This window comes from Bombina bombina, chromosome 3, assembly GCF_027579735.1.
Source record: "Bombina bombina isolate aBomBom1 chromosome 3, aBomBom1.pri, whole genome shotgun sequence".
Classification (NCBI taxonomy): Eukaryota; Metazoa; Chordata; class Amphibia; order Anura; family Bombinatoridae; genus Bombina; species Bombina bombina.
This window is the reverse complement of record NC_069501.1, coordinates 428,827,079-428,846,155: the sequence shown is the minus strand read 5'-3', so window position 1 is coordinate 428,846,155 and position 19,077 is coordinate 428,827,079. Positions and strand designations below refer to the sequence as shown.

Here is a 19,077-nt window from a genome sequence, read left to right as displayed (position 1 = left end):
TTGGTCGAATGACTGAATATGACATGTGAGGGGAGGAGCTATGTAGCAGCTCTGCTTGGGTGATCCTCTTGCAATTTCCTGTTGGGGAGAGAATATATTCCATAAGTAATGGATGACCCGTGGACTGAACACACTACAAGAGAAATAAATTTATCAGGTAAGCATAAATTATGTTTTTGTTGACAGGAGTGCTAAATAGTATATCATTTTCTTTCCTAAGATATGGAGAGTCCACGTCATTCAATTACTAGTGGGAATATCACTCCTGGCCAGCAGGAGGAGGCAAAGAGCACTACAGCCAAGCTGTTAAGTGTGACTCCCCTACCCATAATCCCCAGTCATTCTCTTTGCCTCTGTCAATGGGGGAGGTGAAGTTTGGTGTATGAAGAAATTGATTCCTTTTTTGGGTACTTTTATCTGCAAGCAAGGATTTGGGTATAGCTGAGTCCACGTCAATCTCTTCAGTAGAGTAGTGGTGACTTTTAAGCAGTTAGGAAGTTGTGAGGTAGTCCTTGCTTTGTTTCCTAACATATTGCTGCCCATGGTACAGAAAGCCAGAGTTGGTTACTCTGTTCTTTATTTTTCTACAGGAGTATGTGGAGTATGTGTCCTTTCACGCCTTGTGAGCTGTCTTGCTGCCAGACAGCTAGACTGCAGGTAAGTGATTTTGTCTTCTAGGACTTGGAGACTTGCACTTCAGAAGAATATTTCATATTCAGTAGAAAGGGACATTTTTAAAATCCTTTATACAGGATTCTCTTTGGCAGTGGGCAGGCACATTACGTATGTTGAGACTAGGGATTAATCTTCCCTTTATTGGGACGTTTTTCCTCTTTGGGCTAATTTTGTTGAAATACTTTATTAGTATGTGTGTGGGGTTAATGTTTTATACAGGAATTTATATATAAACTTAAAATTTGGCAGTTGGTTTTCTTTGCTTGCTTAGCTAGAACAGGCTAACTGACAGACTGCTTGAGCGTTAGTGTAAATTTAGCTCAGGTGTTGTAGGCAAAGGGAAACCTGTGCCTTTTACTTGCTGCATAGTTTCCTCTCTCTGACGGTCATGTGACTTCTCTCTGCTGTCGGATATTCACAAAGCGGAGTCACTGAATTTCAGTTTCTTCAGTGTCGATCTACTATACAAGTGTTTCCCAACCGCGGTCCTCAAGTACCCCCAACAGTCCTGGTTTTCATTATAGCTGAACTAGAGCACAGGTGAAATAATCAGCTGAAGGATGAGAGCAGGTTAGTAATCATGGTTACTGATCAGCTGATTACTTCACCTCTGCACTGGTTCAGCTATAATGAAAACCAGGCCTGTTGGGGGTACTTGAGGACCGCGGTTGGGAAACACTGTACTATACGATCGTTTTAGAAACTTCTGGCAGCCAAATTGTGTATAAGTGTTACGGTAAGGCACCTCAGCCTGTCTGAGGTGTAGGGGGCCTGATTGGCTTATTATTTTAAAGAATTTTTGCATAACGTTAAGTGGCTGTGGTATTAAAATTCTTAAAGTGACAGTGTATTTTAAAAAATTCTACAATTTGGGGAATTTTTTATTTAGTATTATGGACATGGAAGACTCTGTCTTTTGACAAATGCTTGTTATGCCTAGAGGCACAAATTGTTTTGTCTATGCAATTCTGTGCTGCATGCTTAGCTAGAACACTTCAATTTAAAGATAAATTGTTGCCCGCTGAGCCCAATGTCTCTCAGGATAATGCTGTTCAGGCAATGCCACAGCTTTCTCCTCAAACGTCCCAAGCCTCTATGGTGTCCTCTTAGCCTCCTGGATGAGTTTATTTGCCTGCAGATTTTGCTGCACATGTATCTTCTGCGGTATCTGCGGCATTATCCGTTTTTCCTGTGCTGGGAAAACGCAAGAGGAAAATTAGACATTCGGATAGTAAGGTTTCTGTTCCACCTACTGCTACGCAGGTTGCCTTCCCTCATAAGTCTAATGAGGAGGATACGTCAGTAGCATCTGAGGGTGAAATCTCAGATTCGGACAGTATTATTCCTTCATCTAATACTGAAGAAGTAAACTTCAGATTTTAGCTTGAACACCTTTGTGTACAGTTAAAGGAGGTATTGGCTACTTTGGACAACGCCAATACTTCTTTCGTTGTCAACCCTAAGAAGTCTAGTAAACTTAATAAATACTATGATGTTCCTTCCTCTGTGGAAGTTTTTCCTGTCCTAAACCGTGTGACGGAGATTAGATCACAGGAATGGGAGAAGCCAGGGATTCCTTTCTCCCCGTCTCCCATATTTAAAAAGATGTTTCCATTTGCGGACTCCATTAAAGATTCTCTCTGCTCTGTTGAGTCTTGACCGTGTGCTTCCAGTAGCTGCAGGTCTAAGTGGCCTATGGGTTATCTTCCAGTCTAATAGTTGAGGGTGAATCCTGCTGTTGCAGCTCTCTAACCTTGTTCCTGCCTTTGGTGGGGGGTCACGGTGTTTATCCCTCCACTAGTTGCATATGTTGCTGGTGTGGGGTGTTCTTCTAAGGTCTGGTGTCCTAGACGAGAGTTGTTGTCTTTTTTCTGCATTCTTTGTGGGATGGTCTCCCACGTTGGCTAAGGGTCAGCTTTGCAGGCTTGAGTTCTTGTTCAGAGGGGGCTATGTATTTTCTTGAGATAGCCTTTTTCTCTGATCCTACCTATGTTTTTCTAGTTTAGCTTCTGTATTGCTAGGCTAGGGTACAGTGGGAAGCTTGTGGCTTCCTTGTAGCACCATAAGTCATATGGTGTTGTGTCAGAGATCTAAGGATAGACCTTTGGGTTTTTCTCGGGATTGCATCTTTCAGTGTAGTGTTGATCTCTGGTCCTTGTCCTCCTAGGGAGTTCTTCACTGGGTGGTTGTCTTTCGCTACCTCAGATTCGCTTTAGTCGTGTTGAGGTTTCTTTCCTTAGTTGGTGGTCCTTAGATATCTTATAGGTCCTCCGGTAGGTGAAGCTTTCTTCCTTAAGGTCGGGGGTTAGTTTTGGGTGCTCAGAAGGCCCGCAGGACTTGGCTCCTTGGTTTTTTTTGTACTCAATGGATCTAGGGATCTGAGTGGTCTCTAGCTCGGCCTTGTAGGTTATTTAACTGATGGGCAGTTACTGTGTAATTGTTTCTAAGTGTTACAGTTTTCTCTTGTAAGGTGTATCCAGTCCACGGATCATCCATTACTTGTGGGATATTCTCCTTCCCAACAGGAAGCTGCAAGAGGATCACCCACAGCAGAGCTGTCTATATAGCTCCTCCCCTAACTGCCACCTCCAGTCATTCTCTTGCAGCTCTCGACAAGGGAAGTAGCTAGAGAGATGTGGTGACTTAGTGTAGTTTATCTTCAATCAAAAGTTTGTTATTTTTAAATGGTACCGGAGTTGTACTGTTTTTACCTCGGGCAGAAATTAGAAGAAGTGTTTTGCCTGAGGTTTTTGATGATCTTAGCAGGTTGTAACTAAGATCCACTGCTGTTCTCACACATAACTGAAGAGTATGGGAAAACTTCAGCTGGGAGAACGGCCTGCAGAATCAACTGCCTTGAGGTATGTTCAGTATATTTTTTTCTAGAGAGATAATAAGAAGTCTAGAAAATGCTGACAGTGCCTGATATATTTGAGGTAAGCCTGATTGCAGTGATTTAATAACGACTGGCATCATGCTTGCAGTAAACGGTAATTTTCATGTTATTTGCTCTTATGGCTTAGTATGTGAAACGTTTACATGAGTTATAAGGAACGTTTTTTTACTAAGGGTGATAAATCTTTCTTTGGGGCCTAGTTTTTCCACATGGCTGTTATTTGACTCCTAGGAGTAGTTTTTTAGGCCCTCTGACTTTCAGTGCATGGTAGGAGGGGCCTATTTTCGCGCTCTAATTGCGCAGTAACTTTTAAACTCTGAAACATCCAGCTTCCCTGAAGGAGTCCCCTGACATATTGGACCTCTGTAAAGGGTTTTTGTGCCTACAAAAGTCGTTTTATGGGAAGGTAGGAGCCACAGTAGAGCTGTGGCAGTTTGCCTGTGACTGTTATAATGGTTTTACCGTTTTTTGGCTTCGTTTTTGAGCCTGAGGGGTTAATCATCCATTTGCAAGTGGGTGCAATTTTATTTTACCCTAGTACATACACTGTTAAAATTTCTTAGAGTTAACTGCTTTTTTCACTGTTTTGCAGTTTTTGTGTTTGTTTGTTTGTTTTCTCTTAAAGGCACAGTACCGTTTTTTATATTCTGCTTTTTCACATTAATTAAAGTGTTTTCAAAGCTTGCTGGTCTCATTACTAGTCTGTTAAACATGTCTGACATAGAGGAAACTCCTTGTTCATTATGTTTAGAAGCCACTGTGGAACCTCCTCTTAGAATGTGTACCAAATGCACTGATCTTACTATAAGTAATAAAGATCATATTCTGGCTTTAAAAGATTTATCACCAGAGGAAACTGACAAGGGGGAAGTTATGCCGACTAACTCTCCCCACGTGTCAGAACCTTTGACTCCCGCTCAAGGGACGCCCGCTAAAGAGGCGCCAAGTACATCTAGCGCGCCCATAGCGTTTACCTTACAAGACATGGCGGCAGTTATGGATCATACCCTTACAGTGGTATTGTCCAAACTACCAGGGTTACAAGGAAAGCGAGACAGCTCTGGGGCTAGGAGAAATACAGAGCACTCTGACGCTTTAGTAGCTATGTCTGATATCCCCTCACAATATGCAGAAGCTGAGGAAGGAGAGCTTCTATCTGTGGGTGATTTTTCTGACTCAGGGAAGATGCTTCAACCTGATTCTGATATGTCTACATTTAAATTTAAGCTTGAACACCTCCGCGTGTTGCTCAGGGAGGTTTTAGCTACTCTGGATGACTGTGACACCATTATAGTGCCAGAGAAATTGTGTAGATTGGAGAAATATTATGCAGTGCCTGTTTACACTGATGTTTTTCCAATACCTAAGAGGTTTTCAGAAATTATTACTAAGGAATGGGATAGACCAGGTGTACCGTTCTCTCCCTCTCCTGTTTTTAAGAAGATTTTTCCCATAGATGCCGCTACACGGGACTTATGGCAAACGGTCCCTAAGGTGGAGGGAGCAGTCTCTACCCTAGCTAAGCATACAACTATCCCCGTCGAGGACAGTTGTGCTTTCCTAGATCCAATGGATAAAAAGTTAGAGGGTTACCTTAAGAAAATGTTTATTCAACAGGGTTTTATTCTCCAGCCTCTTGCATGCATTACCCCTGTCACTGCTGCTGCGGCCTTCTGGTTTGAGTCTCTGGAAGAGGCTCTACAGGTAGAAACCCCATTGGATGATATACTTGACAAGCTTAAAGCTCTTAAGCTAGCCAATTGATTTGTTTCTGACGCCGTTGTTCATTTAACCAAACTAACGGCTAAGAACTCAGGTTTTGCTATACAGGCGCGTAGGGCGCTATGGCTTAAATCCTGGTCAGCTGACGTTACTTCAAAGTCTAAGCTTCTCAACATTCCCTTCAAGGGGCAGACCCTATTCGGGCCTGGACTGAAGGAGATCATTTCTGATATTACTGGAGGAAAAGGTCATACCCTTCCTCAGGATAGGTCCAACAAATTAAGGACCAAACAAACTAATTTTCGTGCCTTTCGAAACTTCAAGACTGGCGCGGCATCAACTTCCTCTAATACAAAACAAGAGGGAAATTTTGCCCAGTCCAAGCCGGTCTGGAGACCTAACCAGGCTTGGAACAAAGGAAAGCAGGCCAAGAAGCCTGCTGCTGCCTCTAAGACAGCATGAAAGATCAGCCCCCGAACCGGTAACGGATCTAGTAGGGGGCATACTTTCTCTCTTCGCCCAGGCTTGGGCAAGAGATGTCCAGGATCCCTGGTCATTGGAAATTGTGTCCCAGGGATATCTTATGGACTTCAAAGCTTCTTCCCCAAAAGGAAGATTTCACCTCTCACAATTATCTGCAAACCAGATAAAGAGAGAGGCATTCTTACATTGTGTTCAAGACCTCCTAGTTATGGGAGTGATCCACCCAGTTCCAAAGGAGGAACAGGGGCAAGGCTTCTATTCAAATCTATTTGTGGTTCCCAAGAAAGAGGGAACCTTCAGACCAATCTTAGAGCTCAAGATCCTAAACAAATTTCTCAGGCTCCCATCTTTCAAGATGGAGACTATTCGAACCATCCTACCTAGGATCCAGGAGGGTCAATATATGACTACCGTGGACTTAAAGGATGCTTATCTTCACATTCCGATACACAGAGATCATCATCGGTTTCTCAGGTTTGCCTTCCTAGACAGGCATTACCAGTTTGTGGCTCTTCCCTTTGGGTTAGCTACGGCACCAAGAATCTTTACGAAGGTTCTGGGGTCACTTCTGGCGGTCCTAAGGCCGCGGGGTATAGCAATAGCCCCTTACCTAGACGACATTCTGATACAGGCGTCGAATTTTCAAATTGCCAAGCCCCATACGGACATTGTTCTGGCATTCCTGAGGTCTCATGGGTGGAAAGTGAACGAAGAAAAGAGTTCTCTATCCCCTCTCACAAGAGTTTCCTTCCTGGGAACTCTGATAGATTCTGTAGAAATGAAGATTTACCTGACAGAGGCCAGGTTGTCAAAACTTCTAAATTCCTACAGTGTTCTTTATTCTACTTCTCGCCCTTCAGTGGCTCAGTGTATGGAAGTAATCAGCTTAATGGTAGCGGCAATGGACATAGTGCCGTTTGCCCGCCTACATCTCAGACCGCTGCAACTCTGCATGCTCAGTCAGTGGAATGGGGATTACACAGATTTGTCCCCTCTACTAAATCTGGATCAAGAGACCAGGGATTCTCTTCTCTGGTGGCTATCTCGGGTCCATCTGTCCAAAGGTATGACCTTCCGCAGGCCAGATTGGACAATAGTAACAACAGATGCCAGCCTTCTGGGCTGGGGTGCAGTCTGGAACTCCCTGAAGGCTCAGGGATCGTGGACTCAGGAGGAGGCACTCCTTCCGATAAACATTCTGGAACTAAGAGCGATATTCAATGCTCTTCAGGCTTGGCCTCAGCTTGCTGCGGTCAGGTTCATCAGATTTCAGTCGGACAACATCACGACTGTAGCTTACATCAACCATCAAGGGGGAACAAGGAGTTCCCTAGCAATGTTGGAGGTTTCAAAGATAATTCTATGGGCAGAGATTCACTCTTGCCATCTATCAGCTATCCATATCCTAGGAGTAGAGAACTGGGAGGCGGATTTTCTAAATCGACAGACTTTTCATCCGGGGGAGTGGGAGCTCCATCCGGAGGTATTTGCACAGTTGATTAAACTTTGGGGCAAACCAGAACTGGATCTCATGGCGTCTCGTCAGAACGCCAAGCTTCCTTGTTACGGATCCAGGTCCAGGGATCCCAAGGCAGCACTGATAGATGCTCTAGCAGCGCCTTGGTCCTTCAACCTGGCTTATGTGTTTCCACCGTTTCCTCTGCTCCCTCGTCTGATTGCCAAGATCAAGCAGGAGAGAGCATCGGTGATTTTGATAGCACCTGCGTGGCCACACAGGACTTGGTATGCAGATCTGGTGGACACGTCATCCTTTCCACCATGGACTCTGCCGCTGAGACAGGACCTTCTACTTCAGGGTCCTTTCAACCATCCAAATCTAATTTCTCTGCGTCTGACTGCTTGGAGATTGAACGCTTGATTTTATCAAAGCGTGGTTTCTCCGAGTCGGTCATTGATACCTTAATACAGGCGCGAAAGCCTGTCACCAGGAAAATCTATCATAAGATATGGTGTAAATATCTTCATTGGTGTGAATCCAAGGGTTACTCATGGAGTAAAGTCAGGATTCCTAGGATATTATCCTTTCTCCAAGAAGGATTGGAGAAGGGTTTGTCAGCTAGTTCCTTAAAGGGACAGATTTCTGCTCTGTCTATTCTTTTGCACAAACGTCTGGCTGAGGTTCCAGATGTTCAGGCATTTTGTCAGGCTCTGGTTAGAATCAAGCCTGTGTTTAAACCTGTTGCTCCGCCATGGAGTTTAAATTTAGTTCTTAAAGTTCTTCAAGGGGTTCCGTTTGAACCTTTGCATTCCATAGATATTAAGCTCTTATCTTGGAAAGTTCTGTTTTTAGTAGCTATATCCTCGGCTCGAAGAGTTTCGGAGTTATCTGCTTTACAATGTGATTCCCTTTATCTCATTTTCCATGCAGATAAGGTAGTGTTACATACCAAACCTGGTTTTCTGCCTAAGGTGGTATCTAATAAAAATATCAATCAGGAGATTGTTGTTCCGTCACTGTGTCCTAATCCTTCTTCAAAGAAGGAACGTCTATTACACAATCTTGATGTGGTTTGCGCTTTAAAGTTTTATTTACAAGCTACTAAAGATTTTCGTCAATCATCTGCATTGTTTGTTGTCTACTCTGGACAGAGGAGAGGCCAAAAGGCTTCGGCAACTTCTCTTTCTTTTTGGCTAAGAAGTATAATCCGCTTAGTTTATGAGACTGCTGGCCAGCAGCCTCCTGAAAGAATTACAGCTCATTCTACTAGAGCGGTAGCTTCCACATGGGCTTTTAAGAATGAGGCTTCTGTTGAACAGATTTGTAAGGCGGCGACTTGGTCTTCGCTTCATACTTTTTCTAAATTCTACAAATTTGATACTTTTGCTTCTTTGGAGGCTATTTTTGGGAGAAAGGTCTTACAGGCAGTGGTGCCTTCCGTTTAAACGCCTGCCTTGTCCCTCCCTTCATCCGTGTCCTATAGCTTTGGTATTGGTATCCCACAAGTAATGGATGATCCGTGGACTGGATACACCTTACAAGAGAAAACAAAATTTATGCTTACCTGATAAATTTATTTCTCTTGTGGTGTATCCAGTCCACGGCCCGCCCTGTCATTTTAAGGCAGGTGTTTTTTATTTTTAAACTACAGTCACCACTGCACCCTATAGTTTCTCCTTTCTCTTGCTTGTCTTCGGTCGAATGACTGGAGGTGGCAGTTAGGGGAGGAGCTATATAGACAGCTCTGCTGTGGGTGATCCTCTTGCAGCTTCCTGTTGGGAAGGAGAATATCCCACAAGTAATGGATGATCCGTGGACTGGATACACCACAAGAGAAATAAATTTATCAGGTAAGCATAAATTTTGTTTTTTTGTAGGGTGTTGGGTTTTTTCAGGCTGTGGTGCCCTTCATAGGGGCCGCCTTCGTTACCCGCCCTTTTGTTTGCGTTCAGTGTCCTCTATAGCTTGGATATTGTTTTCCCAAAAGTATTTAATGCAGCTGTGGACTCTTCCCGTTTAAGAGGAGGAAAAACTTAAATTATGCTTACCTGATAAATTTCTTCTGACGGGGAGAGTCCACAGCTCCCTGCCCGTGTTTTATCTATGAGGCGGCGGTATTTAATTTTTGTTCTTCTGGCACCTTTTTCACCCTGATATTTTTCCTACTGTTCCTTGTTCCCTTGGCAGAATGACTGGGGGATGAGGGAACTGGGGTAGGTATTTAAGCCTTTGGCTGGGGTGTCTTTGCCTTCTCCTGGTGGCCAGGTTTTGAATTCCCAAAAGTAATGAATGCAGCTGTGGACTCTTCCCGTCAGAAGAAAAGAAAATTATCAGGTAAGCATAGTTTTCGTTACTTTAAACTTACCACCAATCCTCCACCCGCAGTATTTAGCATATCAATGACAATCCAGCTTCCTCCAATCAGTGTGTGCCACACAAGCTGGACGCCAAAGAGGGCACACAATGATTGGAGGAAGCCGGATTCGTCATTGATCTGCTCAATACTGAAGGAGATGCGGGCAGAGGATTGGTGGTAAGTTTACAGAAAAAAAAGGTATTTTAAAAATGAGGGCAATTGTAAAGTTTAATCACGCAAGTTCGGCTTTTTACATAGTTTTAACTCATAATTTGAGCTCAACCCAGTGCACTCAAAAAGCTTACTTATAGCGTAGTTAATGCTCTAACCCTAAATGGGTTGAGCTTGCTAGGAAATCAGATCTCTATTTCTCCAACATAGGTGTGTCCGGTCCACGGCGTCATCCTTTCTTGTGGGATATTCTCTTCCCCAACAGGAAATGGCAAAGAGCCCAGCAAAGCTGGTCACATGATACCTCCTAGGCTCCGCCTACCCCAGTCATTCTCTTTGCCGTTGCACAGGCAACATCTCCACGGAGATGGCTAAGAGTTTTTTGGTGTTTAAATGTAGTTTTTATTCTTCAATCAAGAGTTTGTTATTTTAAAATAGTGCTGGTATGTACTATTTACTCTGAAACAGAAAAGAGATGAAGATTTCTGTTTGTAAGAGGAAAATGATTTTAGCAACCGTTACTAAAATCGATGGCTGTTTCCACACAGGACTGTTGAGATGAATTAACTTCAGTTGGGGGAAACAGTGGGCAGACTTTTGCTGCTTGAGGTATGACACATTTCTAACAAGACTTGGTAATGCTGGAAGCTGTCATTTTCCCTATGGGAACCGGTAAGCCATTTTCTTAGTTTAGTATAAGAATAAAGGGCTTCACAAGGGCTTTAAAGACTGGTAGACATTTTTCTGGGCTAAAACGATTACTTTATAAGTATATTTAGTGGATTATAACTATAAATAGTTCTTTTAATCTTGGGGATGTATTAAAAAAAACGGCAGGCACTGTATTGGACACCTTTTTCACTGGGGGCCTTTTCTAGTCATAGGCAGAGCCTCAGTTTCGCGCCACTAATGCGCAGTTGTTTTTGGATAGCAAGGCATGCAGATGCATGTGTGAGGAGCTAAGAACCACTGAAAAAGCTTATTGCAGGCGTCATTTGGTATCGTATTCCCCTCTGGGCTTGGTTGGGTCTCAGCAAAGCAGATACCAGGGACTGTATAGGGGTTAAATGTAAAAACGGCTCCGGTTCCGTTATTTTAAGAGTTAAAGCTTTCAAATTTGGTGTGCAATACTTTTAAGGCTTTAAGACACTGTGGTGAAATTTTGGTGAATTTTGAACAATTCCTTCATACTTTTTCACATATTCAGTAATAAAGTGTGTTCAGTTTAAAATTTAAAGTGACAGTAACGGTTTTATTTTAAAACGTTTTTTGTGCTTTGTTATCAAGTTTATGCCTGTTAACATGTCTGAACCATCAGATAGACGATGTTCTGTATGTTTGGAAGCCAAGGTTCCTCCCCATTTAAATATATGTGATGAATGTGACATAGTGTCCAAACAAAGTAGGGACAATGATGCCACTGATAATGATGTTGCCCAAAATGATTCCTCAAGCGAGGGGAGTAAGCATGGTACTGCATCATCCCCTTCTGTGTCTACACCAGTCTTGCCCACACAAGAGGCCCCTAGTACATCTAGTGCGCCAATCCTTCTTACTATGCAACAATTAACGGCTGTAATGGATAATTCTATTAAAAACATTTTGTCCAAAATGCCCACTTATCAGAGAAAGCGCGATTGCTCTGTTTTAGATACTGAAGAGCATGAGGACGCTGATGATAATGGTTCTGACATACCCTCACACCAATCTGAAGGGGCCAGGAGGGAGGTTTTGTCTGAGGGAGAAATTTCAGATTCAGGAAAAATTTCTCAACAAGCTGAACCTGATGTTATTACTTTTAAATTTAAATTAGAACATCTCCGCGCTCTGCTTAAGGAGGTGTTATCTACTCTGGATGATTGTGACAATCTGGTCATTCCAGAGAAGTTATGTAAGATGGACAAGTTCCTAGAGGTCCCGGTGCCCCCCGATGCTTTTCCTATACCCAAGCGGGTGGCGGACATTGTAAATAAGGAATGGGAAAGGCCCGGCATACCTTTTGTTCCTCCCCCTATATTTAAAAAATTATTTCCTATGGTCGACCCCAGAAAGGACTTATGGCAGACAGTCCCCAAGGTCGAGGGGGTGGTTTCTACTCTAAACAAACGCACTACTATCCCTATAGAAGATAGTTGTGCTTTCAAAGATCCTATGGATAAAAAATTAGAGGGTTTGCTTAAAAAGATGTTTGTTCAGCAAGGTTACCTTCTACAACCAATTTCATGCATTGTTCCTGTCACTACAGCAGCGTGTTTCTGGTTCGAAGAACTAGAAAAGTCGCTCAATAAAGACTCTTCGTATGAGGAGGTTATGGACAGAGTTCAAGCACTTAAATTGGCTAACTCTTTTATCTTAGACGCCACTTTGCAATTAGCTAGATTAGCTGCGAAAAATTCAGGTTTTGCTATTGTGGCGCGCAGAGCGCTTTGGCTAAAGTCTTGGTCAGCGGATGTGTCCTCCAAGAACAAATTGCTTAACAATTAAGGTAAAACGCTGTTTGGCCCTGACTTGAAAGAGATTATTTCAGACATCACTGGGGGAAAGGGCCACGCCCTTCCTCAGGATAGGTCTTTTAAGGCTAAAAATAAGCCAAATTTTCGTCCCTTTCGCAGAAACGGACCAGCCTCAAATTCTACACCCTCTAAGCAAGAGGGTAATAGTTCTCAAACCAAACCAGCCTGGAGACCGATGCAAGGCTGGAACAAGGGTAAGCAGGCCAAGAAACCTGCCACTGCTACTAAAACAGCATGAAGTGTTGGCCCCCGATCCGGGACCGGATCTGGTGGGGGGCAGACTCTCTCTCTTTGCTCAGGCTTGGGCAAGAGATGTTCAGGATCCTTGGGCGCTAGAAATAGTGTCTCAAGGTTATCTCCTGGAATTCAAGGAACTACCCCCAAGGGGGAGGTTCCACAGGTCTCAATTGTCTTCAAACCAAATAAAAAGACAGGCATTCTTACATTGTGTAGAAGACCTGTTAAGAATGGGAGTGATTCATCCTGTTCCATTAGGAGAACAAGGGATGGGATTTTACTCCAATCTGTTCATAGTTCCCAAAAAAGAAGGAACATTCAGACCAATTTTAGATCTCAAGATTCTAAACAAATTTCTCAGGGTTCCATCGTTCAAGATGGAAACCATTCGAACAATTCTTCCTACCATCCAGGAAGGTCAATTCATGACCACGGTGGATTTAAAGGATGCGTATCTACATATTCCTATCCACAAGGAACATCATCGGTTCCTAAGGTTCGCCTTTCTGGACAAGCATTACCAGTTTGTGGCACTTCCGTTCGGATTAGCCACTGCTCCAAGGATTTTCACAAAGGTACTAGGGTCCCTTCTAGCGGTGCTAAGACCAAGGGGCATTGCAGTAGTACCTTACTTGGACGACATACTGATTCAAGCGTCGTCTCTGTCAAAAGCAAAGGCTCATACGGACATTGTCCTAGCCTTTCTCAGATCTCACGGGTGGAAAGTGAACGTAGAAAAAAGTTCTCTGTCCCCGTCAACAAGAGTTCCCTTCTTGGGAACAATAATAGACTCCTTAGAAATGAAGATTTTTCTGACAGAGGCCAGAAAATCAAAACTTCTAAGCTCTTGTCAAGTACTTCATTCTGTTCTTCTTCCTTCCATAGCGCAGTGCATGGAAGTAATAGGTTTGATGGTTTGCGGCAATGGACATAGTTCCTTTTGCACGAATTAATCTAAGACCATTACAACTGTGCATGCTCAGACAGTGGAATGGGGATTATACAGACTTGTCTCCGACGATCCAAGTAGATCAAAGAACCAGAGATTCACTCCGTTGGTGGCTGAACCTGGACAACCTGTCACAGGGAATGAGCTTCCGCAGACCAGAGTGGGTCATTGTCACGACCGACGCCAGTCTGGTGGGCTGGGGCGCGGTCTGGGAACCCCTGAAAGCTCAGGGTCTATGGTCTCGGGAAGAATCTCTTCTCCCGATAAACATTCTGGAACTGCGAGCGATATTCAATGCTCTCAAAGCTTGGCCTCAACTAGCAAAGGCCAAATTCATAAGGTTTCAATCAGACAACATGACGACTGTTGCATATATCAACCATCAGGGGGGAACAAGGAGTTCCCTGGCAATGGAGGAAGTGACCAAAATAATTCAATGGGCGGAGAATCACTCCTGCCGCTTGTCTGCAATCCACATCCCAGGAGTGGAAAATTGGGAAGCGGATGTTCTGAGTCGTCAGACTTTCCATCCGGGGGAGTGGGAACTCCATCCGGAAATCTTTGCCCAAATAACTCAATTATGGGGCATTCCAGACATGGACCTGATGGCGTCTCGTCAGAACTTCAAGGTTCCTTGCTACGGGTCCAGATCCAGGGATCCCAGGGCGACTCTAGTAGATGCACTGATAGCGCCTTGGACCTTCAACCTAGCTTATGTATTCCCACCGTTCCCTCTCATTCCCAGGCTGGTAGTCAGGATCAATCAGGAGAGGGCTTCGGTGATCTTGATAGCTCCTGCGTGGCCACGCAGAACTTGGTATGCAGACCTGGTGAATATGTCATCGGCTCCACCATGGAAGCTACCTTTGAGACAGGACCTTCTTGTTCAAGGTCCATTCGAACATCCGAATCTGGCTTCACTCCAACTGACTGCTTGGAGATTGAACGCTTGATTTTATCAAAGCGTGGGTTTTCAGATTCTGTCATTGATACTCTTGTTCAGGCTAGAAAGCCTGTAACTAGGAAAATTTACCATAAAATATGGAAAAAATATATTTGCTGGTGTGAATCTAAAGGATTCCCATGGAACAAGATAAAAATTCCTAAGATTCTATCCTTTCTACAGGAGGGTTTGGAGAAAGGATTATCTGCAAGTTCTTTGAAGGGACAGATTTCTGCTTTATCTGTTTTACTTCACAAAAAACTGGCGGCTGTGCCAGATGTTCAAGCTTTTGTTCAGGCTCTGGTTAGAATCAAGCCTGTTTACAAACCTTTGACTCCTCCTTGGAGTCTCAATTTAGTTCTTTCAGTTCTTCAAGGGGTTCCGTTTGAACCCTTACATTCCGTAGATATTAAGTTACTATCTTGGAAAGTTTTGTTTTTGGTTGCAATTTATTCTGCTAGAAGAGTTTCAGAGTTATCTGCTCTGCAGTGTTCTCCTCCTTATCTGGTGTTCCATGCAGATAAGGTGGTTTTGCGTACTAAACCTGGTTTTCTTCCGAAAGTTGTTTCTAACAAAAACATTAACCAGGAGATAGTTGTGCCTTCTTTGTGTCCGAATCCAGTTTCAAAGAAGGAACGTTTGTTACACAATTTAGACGTAGTCCGTGCTCTAAAATTCTATTTAGAAGCTACAAAAGAGTTCAGACAAACTTCTTCTCTGTTTGTCGTCTATTCTGGTAAAAGGAGAGGTCAAAAAGCGACTTCTACCTCTCTTTCCTTTTGGCTTAAAAGCATCATCCGATTGGCTTACGAGACTGCCGGACGGCAGCCTCCTGAAAGAATCACAGCTCACTCCACTAGAGCTGTGGCTTCCACATGGGCCTTCAAGAACGAGGCTTCTGTTGATCAGATATGTAAGGCAGCGACTTGGTCTTCACTGCACACTTTTGCCAAATTTTACAAATTTGATACTTTTGCTTCTTCAGAGGCTATTTTGGGGAGAAAGGTTTTGCAAGCCGTGGTGCCTTCTGTTTAGGTAACCTGATTTGCTCCCTCCCTTAATTCGTGTCCTAAAGCTTTGGTATTGGTTCCCACAAGTAAGGATGACGCCGTGGACCGGACACACCAATGTTGGAGAAAACAGAATTTATGCTTACCTGATAAATTACTTTCTACAACGGTGTGTCCGGTCCACGGCCCGCCCTGGTTTTTTAATCAGGTTTGATGAATTATTTTCTCTAACTACAGTCACCACGGCACCCTATAGTTTCTCCGGTTTTTTTTCCTCCTGTCCGTCGGTCGAATGACTGGGGTGGGCGGAGCCTAGGAGGGACTATATGGACAGCTTTGCTGGGACTCTTTGCCATTTCCTGTTGGGGAAGAGATATTCCCACAAGTAAAGATGACGCCGTGGACCGGACACACCGTTGGAGAAAGTAATTTATCAGGTAAGCATAAATTCTGTTTTCTTTCTTTCATGATTCAGATAGAGCAGCAATTTTAAGCAACTTTCTAATTTACTCCCATTATCAAAATTTCTTCATTCTCTTGCTATCTTTATTTAAAAAGCAGGAATATAAAGCTTATGAGCCATTCAATTTTAGGTTCAGCACCATGATAGCGCTTGCTAACCAATAAGCAAGCATAACCCATGTTGTGAACCAAAAATGGGCCGGCTCCTAAGCTTACATTCCTGCTTTTTTTAAATAAAGATAGCAAGAGAACATAGAACAATTGATAATAGGAGTAAATTAGAAAGTTGCTTAAAATTGCATGCTTTATCTGAATGATGCAATAATTTTTTTTGGTTTAGTATCCCTTTAAGGTCCGACACCCTCCCTAAAGTATGGTTAAATAAGAAGTGGTGAGGGGGGGGGGAGTGGGCCTCTATGCCCCAAAATGCCCGGGCCTTTTTTTGGTCCCAGTCCGGCCCTGATCCTAATAGAAAAACACATATATACAAAAAGATAGGCGAATGTAAGATGCTCTATGCAGAAAGCAGCATAATGTGAGTTATATTGGCTACAGGATTTTAATTTTAAAGTGCTCCCCCTGCTCCCTGATAACTTCGCTCTAAGGAGCAAAGTGTCCCTATCCAGCGAGCTCCATTACTTTCAATAGGAGCCATCTCGCCACTCGCAGGGCCTGCCCCATTTTTACGATCATTCCACCGGGACAGCCCTGCGAGAGTCAGCGAGAAAAAGTAGCTTTGAGCAGGCGATGTTTACATCATCAAGCCCTATGCCTTTATCTTGCTTTGAAATAGTTATTTCACCTATACTGACCTACATTTTCTCTTTTTTTTTTTGCAGAGACGCAGATCATTCTGGACTTGTGTGTTCCTAATATTTGCTGTCTTTACTATTATTTTACTTATTGTTGAGAATTTTGGACATTGAAAGAAAGAACTACCTCAAACTTAAAGACTGACTGTTCTGTTAAACCTTTTCTCTTTTTTATGCAGATACATACAAGTTACTTATCAAAATGTAATATAAATTTTATATAAGTATAGTTTTGTTGGATTAAGATTCTTTTGGAATAAAAAAGAGTAAAGAATACATTTAGTAATAAACTACTCAAAGGGTCAGTAAACACCTTGTAATTGCCATGCAGCGAGCATAAAGCCATGCCTATTGTGACTAGCCATATGGCTTGCAAGAAGATTGAATGAGCAGTGAAAATGTCACTGCTAGAAAGAAAATGTGCTTCCAAATGGGCCGACAGTGATGGAGGTAAGGAATCCTAACATCGGAACAGATTTAACCATTTCAGGTCTGAATATTGAAAGGTACACATATACATATTTATGCACACTGATTACACACTAACTTTACCATCACTTTAATACACACTCAAGAATGATGCAGTCTCACACTGAATATTCTACATGTAAATGCTATATACTGCTTGCTTTGTTAGCAAGTCACCGGTTGACCCATTAGTGTAGATGCTGTTCAGTGCAACATGTGTTGTTTCTTGTGAATTAGTTGCCAGGAGTATATTGCATAACGTTTTGGATTTCCATCATATGTTCTACGTACTGTGGCAGTGCGTTAAAATAACTGATCAGACAGAATTACTGGGAGAAAAGGTGGAGAAGCTTCTACTGTGCACACATCCATGCTTTCCAAGTAAAGTCTGCCCATTACACAAAGCAGGAGGGGCTATCAGTTTTTGATCAGGCCCCCAAAGTGGTGAAAACTTATTCAGGTGCTTAATTTTAATCCTTCCCAATGCCTTCTTGGTATACGTAGAAATCTCTATTATCCTGTCCTTTCTATATACTTCTTGTACCTACTAGCTTCTGTTTACATATAGCCAAACCTGAAGCAATGTGGAGATTGAAGAGAAAAAACATAATTTATGTAAGAACTTACCTGATAAATTCATTTCTTTCATATTAGCAAGAGTCCATGAGCTAGTGACGTATGGGATATACATTCCTACCAGGAGGAGCAAAGTTTCCCAAACCTTAAAATGCCTATAAATACACCCCTCACCACACCCACAATTCAGTTTAACGAATAGCCAAGAAGTGGGGTGATAAGAAAAAAGTGAGAAAGCATATAAAATGAGGAATTGGAATAATTGTGCTTTATACAAAAAAATCATAACCACCACAAAAAAGGGCGGGCCTCATGGACTCTTGCTAATATGAAAGAAATGAATTTATCAGGTAAGTTCTTACATAAATTATGTTTTCTTTCATGTAATTAGCAAGAGTCCATGAGCTAGTGACGTATGGGATAATGACTACCCAAGATGTGGATCTTTCCACGCAAGAGTCACTAGAGAGGGAGGGATAAAATAAAGACAGCCAATTCCTGCTGAAAATAATCCACACCCAAAATAAAGTTTAATGAAAAACATAAACAGAAGATTCAAACTGAAACCACTGCCTGAAGTACTTTTCTACCAAAAACTGCTTCAGAAGAAGAAAACACATCAAAATGGTAGAATTTAGTAAAAGTATGCAAAGAGGACCAAGTTGCTGCTTTGCAAATCTGATCAACCGAAGCTTCATTCCTAAACGCCCAGGAAGTAGAAACTGACCTAGTAGAATGAGCTGTAATCCTTCGAGGCGGAATTTTACCCGACTCGACATAGGCATGATGAAATAAAGATTTCAACCAAGATGCAAAAGAAATGGCAGAAGCTTTCTGGCCTTTTCTAGAACCGGAAAAGATGACAAATGGACTATAAGTCTTTCGGAAAGACTTAGTAGCTTCAACATAAAAATACAAAGCTCTAACAGCATCCAAGAATGCAATAATTTCTCCTTAGAATTCATAGGATTAGGGCACAATGAAGGAACCACAATTTCTCTACTAATGTTGTTAGAATTCACAACCTTAGGTAAAAAATTCAAAAGAAGTTTGCAGCACCGCCTTATCCTGATGAAAAATCAGAAAAGGAGACTCACAAGAAAGAGCAGATAATTCAGAGACTCTTCTGGTAGAAGAGATGGCCAAAAGAAACAAAACTTTCCAAGAAAGTAATTTAATGACCAAAGAATACATGGGTTCAAAAGGAGGAGCTTGAAGAGCCCCCAGAACCAAATTCAAACTCCAAGGAGGAGAAAATGACTAAAAGACAGGTTTTATACGAACCAAAGCTTGTACAAAACAATGAATATCAGGAAGATTAGCAAACTGTCTGTGAAAAAGAACA

General features: G+C 42.6%; 1 protein-coding gene across 1 annotated transcript in view; it reads left to right on the top strand.

Moving 5' to 3' along the window:
• TRAF3IP3 (TRAF3 interacting protein 3) overlaps window positions 1–16,964 on the top strand; it is a gene marked incomplete in the record, with an annotated part of 485,039 nt that extends 468,075 nt beyond the window's left edge. Inside the window, 1 exon segment of the mRNA XM_053706644.1 lies at window positions 16,716–16,964. Coding sequence (XP_053562619.1) covers window positions 16,716–16,802 — 87 coding nt within the window.
• Window positions 16,965–19,077: the final 2,113 nt, after the last annotated feature.